We start from the raw sequence: 4247 nt of genomic DNA on the forward strand, positions 1-4247 counted from the left end.
GTTGCCATTTTTTGTTACCAAGATAAAATTACATTTGTGTGCATGGGAAAAAATAGATGCAGGCATAATTTGACCTTTCTCATTGGTAATACCACAAATACATTACAGAAGATTAATATATAAAATGAATGAAGTTACCCCTTCCTCCCTCTTTTGACTCTTAGCAGTAACTAAATTATTAGTTTGTTGGCTTCAGATGCCAGTGGCCCTTCAGTGTGTTGCCTGGTTCCTTCTTTCTCCCTTCTCTCAGAAGTAGTAACCAATTAAATACTTCCATGCTTTAAGAGAGTTGTATGTTAAGGATTCCCTTCGAATACTGAAGAAACAAAATAAACATCCTCTAATTTTGATGCATTTAGAAAGTTGATTATGATTTAGCATGCTAAGGTTTCACCTAAAAACTACATTTGGAATCAATATCTTGAGAAAAACACACTTGGTGGCGTTATTTTCCGTTGTTGACATTCGGTTCTCATCATGAAATTGCTGTCAAAATGGATAGAATTCTGTACACTTTGCAGTCATGCCTAAAAGCAAAGCCCAAGACTGGAATAGCAGGAATTTACAGGTCAAGACAGAAGGGCATTTGGCAGAGTTAGTCATGAGGAAGTTTGAATGGTATACTTTACCAAAAGCAGCTCACATTGCATTAAGCCCTGATGTTTTAGTCACTTTAAAGAATGAATAAACAGTAGTCCAACCAAAAAGAACTGAAGAAAAATCAGAGAAATTGGAAGCACAGGTATTAGCCTATTTTAAAATTAGGCCTATTGATTTTAAATCACTTTTACTCTTTTTGAAGCAATCTGTTTTCATGTGTATGGTTGTCTTTTATAGAATTATTTTCTATAATTAATGACCAAATGTATCAATTTATTGGTTATATTTCATAGCATCAGAGAATTTTAAAGCTGGAAGGATCTGTAGAACTTAGCTAATATCACCCTTTCAGTTTACAAATGAGGGAACTGAGGCCCAGGCCACTTCGTGAGTTATAAGGAGAACCAGTCTTCAAGTATTTAAGTTCCTTCAGCCATGAGCCAGCATTCTTAGTTCTTTTCACTACAGTAGCTGCCAGTGTAAATAATATGCTTTGATTAAAATTATTTTCCAGGAATTGGAAGAGGTGATTGAAGAAATGGATGGCAGGAGAGAAAACTGGAAAGAGAATATGTTTTCTCCTACTTTTAGTGCTTATGATGTTCTAAAGGAGGTTTTACAGCCTGAATCTCTTCCTGAACAAATGACTTTTGGGAAGGCCAAAACAATGGGAGAAATTTACAACATGTCTAGTAGAAAGTTTCAAGAAGAGAATAAATTTCAGAGGAAAGAATTTATTCCCCAACCAAATGAAAAAGAACAAGAACCAAATTTGAGAGAGAGAAAGATGAATATTTCAGAGAATGAAGAGGACACAAACTCTGTCTTCGGTGAATCCTCTAATTTGGATGTTAGAGGAAATGTAAAATGTGGCTGGCAATTAGCATCACCATCTGACGAAAGCTTTACTAGCTCAGAAGAGTACTGCATCTGGGATAAAGAAGAATATCTATCTCAACGGCGACAAAACAACAAGCAGAAATATACTAAGTCTCAAGATGATAGCCTGAATGTTTTGAATGAACTGGAAGAGCTCGATATGAAATGCAGAAAAATAGAAGAGGAATTTGAAAATGCTGAAAAACAACTTGTGAAGGCCAAAAAGGAAGTCTTCCCCCAAACCCTAAATTTTCAAGAAACAGGGGCAGAAACTTTGAAAAAAGACTGGGAACTTCAAGCTTTAAGAAATGACCTATGTGAAAAAACAACAAATGTCAAAAACTTAACTGAAGAGCTCCAGCAAGCCAGAGAAGTCATCCACAAGTTGAGCCTAGAAAACCAAGACTTAAAAGAAACTGTAAGGAAGTTAAAACATCAAACTGAAGTTGGAAATGCACTCCTAAAGAAAGAAATAAAATTGCATTATGAATTAGAAGTGGAAAAGATCCATGGAGATCTTGATGCCATCAAGAATGAACTAAGAATTGAGAAGGCCTTGCAAGCGAGAAATAACAGAGTCCTGGAATTGCTTACAAAACACCTTTCTTCTGTACTATCAAGTACCCCTGACAGCTTTACAGGGGATTGTTGATAAAACTTAAAAAATTAAAAAGCCTTTAATTAGGCAAGCCATTGAACCAAATCCGTGTTTTTTGTGCTTTCTTTGTATATTTCTTAAAATGTGTTTAATGGGATGTAATTTTCATTTTTGGTGAATCCATACATCTGTAAAAAGTATATATATCAACTTCAAAGCATCTGCTTTCTCTTTCTAATGAAATTGCAGATGTCCAAATGGAAATGAAGTGTCAGAAATCTTTCTAATACTATTTCACTCAGACCTATAGTGATTCACCAGATCACATATGAACACAAATCAGTAGCCCTTTTGTGATGTTGTGAGCATTATGTCCTTGGCATGTGAATATCCTTTAATCTGTGTTCATTGATGCTAACAATAAAAATCATGTTTATGTATATAAGCATAACATGTGTCTGTGGCTCTTATAGCTGCCTGTTCAGACTCAATGGGATACAAAAATGTATCTGCTTTCTTTGAGATCTAACCTTAATTAGGCACATATAAACATCTCCAGAAAAAAATGCAGATTTTCCTCTCCCCTGCTGTTTTCCCCATGCTTTCTCCCTTGACCCAGCAAAGGTTCCCATAGACTAGAAGATGACTTTAAGACAGGACTGTGACCTTTGCTAGAGCCCTGATTTGTCAGCATTGGTTTTTGCATTTTCTTATGTTGACCACCAAGGGGCGTTGTTTGCACAGTTCCAACATTCTACCAGGGTGGGGGTGGGGGTTTATAAGCTTCCTGCCCAGTTTACATCACCAGCTGGGGTGAAAGTTGCTGGGTGTTAGCTATGTAAGCTGCTAGTGAACTGGTTTGATTTATACAGGAATCCAGCCCTCTAAGGGGCCTGAGCAATGACAATTTATTTTACACTTTTAGAGAATAAACATGTACTGCCTCAATCCTTTGGTGAAAACAATGGGTAGTATTTGTTTATATCAACCACCATTTTTTTGTAATTGGAGCTCTATTTGTATGTAATTTTTAAGTCCAACGAACCCAATGTAATTACAGACTATGAGTGTGGAATACAATTGTAAGGGTTTAGGTATCTTTCCATATGGGAAATCCCCAAACTGGGGATTTTAAAGTCCTAAAAGTCCTCATCTTTAAAATGAGGGAGTAGTACTGTCATCCAGATTCTTTTTGCTTCTAATGTTTTGTGATTTTATTCTCAAGTGTTACTGTACCTGTGAAGAAATAAAACTCCTATGGCATTGGATGCACTCAGTTCTAGTAGTTTGGGGGAACCTACATTTCTGACACCCCCCTTTCAAAGAAACATAGAAAGTCTGTTCTTCATAGTTTGAACATTTCCAAACACTGTGCCATTACTAAATCAGGAGAGGGAGTAAATGAGCTGCTTTCTTCTCCTTTATCTTGTTTCATTTTTACTTGTTAAGGTTGGGGAAGGCAATGAATGGAGACAAACTACGCTGACCTTAATGCTGAGCAGGGATTGCCTAGCATGGAAAGACTGGACTAAATTGGAAGATAATCATTTTTGGCACTTTCTGAGTTAGTCCTGATAACCCAGGTACTGGCAGCCCACTCAAAGGGAAAGATGACTTTCAGGTTTTCGGTGGCCACTGGCTTCTCACCAAGAGGCTAGGTACAAAAGCAAATAGGAACTCTTTTGCCCTATTCAACTGTCTTCCTCATCACCCCCTTAAAGTTGTCCCTTTGTCCTTGCCCCAGAAAGACTCCCAGTCTCTGACTGCTAGTGTGCAGAGCTGCTTACATGTTAAAATATTTCACAAATTGTATTAATTAAACTACTGGGCTCAGTCCTCTTTGTATATTTTAATTTTTAAAAAGGAACTTTAACTCCAGGAGAATTTCTATCAACCGACCACCATCTAAAGCAGGGGTGGGCAAACTTTTTGACTCGAGGTCCACAATGGGTTCTTAAACTGGACTCAGAAGAAGGAGCTGCGGCTGTGTTTCCCGACATTGCCATGTTAACACTGCTGCTGGTGAAGGAGCAGAGGGGAGAGCAAGAGAACCCTCCGCTCTTTCGGCTCCGCAGGCCAGATAGAACAGCTGAACGGGCAGGCCGTAGTTTGCCCACGGCTGAATTCTAAAGTCTTAAGTGACAGCTTGGTTTATCTTGCATGAGTGTGA

General features: G+C 37.9%; 1 protein-coding gene across 1 annotated transcript; it reads left to right on the forward strand.

The window, feature by feature from the left end:
• Positions 1–1138: 1138 nt before the first annotated feature.
• CCDC160 (coiled-coil domain containing 160) lies at positions 1139–2224 on the forward strand. The gene has a single exon (XM_006764027.2). The coding sequence runs from the start codon at positions 1139–1141 to the stop codon at positions 2129–2131; it is 993 nt and encodes a 330-aa protein (XP_006764090.1). The 3' UTR covers positions 2132–2224.
• The last annotated feature ends 2023 nt before the right edge of the window (positions 2225–4247 follow it).

This window comes from Myotis davidii, unplaced genomic scaffold (assembly GCF_000327345.1).
Source record: "Myotis davidii unplaced genomic scaffold, ASM32734v1 scaffold381, whole genome shotgun sequence".
NCBI classification, from domain to species: domain Eukaryota; kingdom Metazoa; phylum Chordata; class Mammalia; order Chiroptera; family Vespertilionidae; genus Myotis; species Myotis davidii.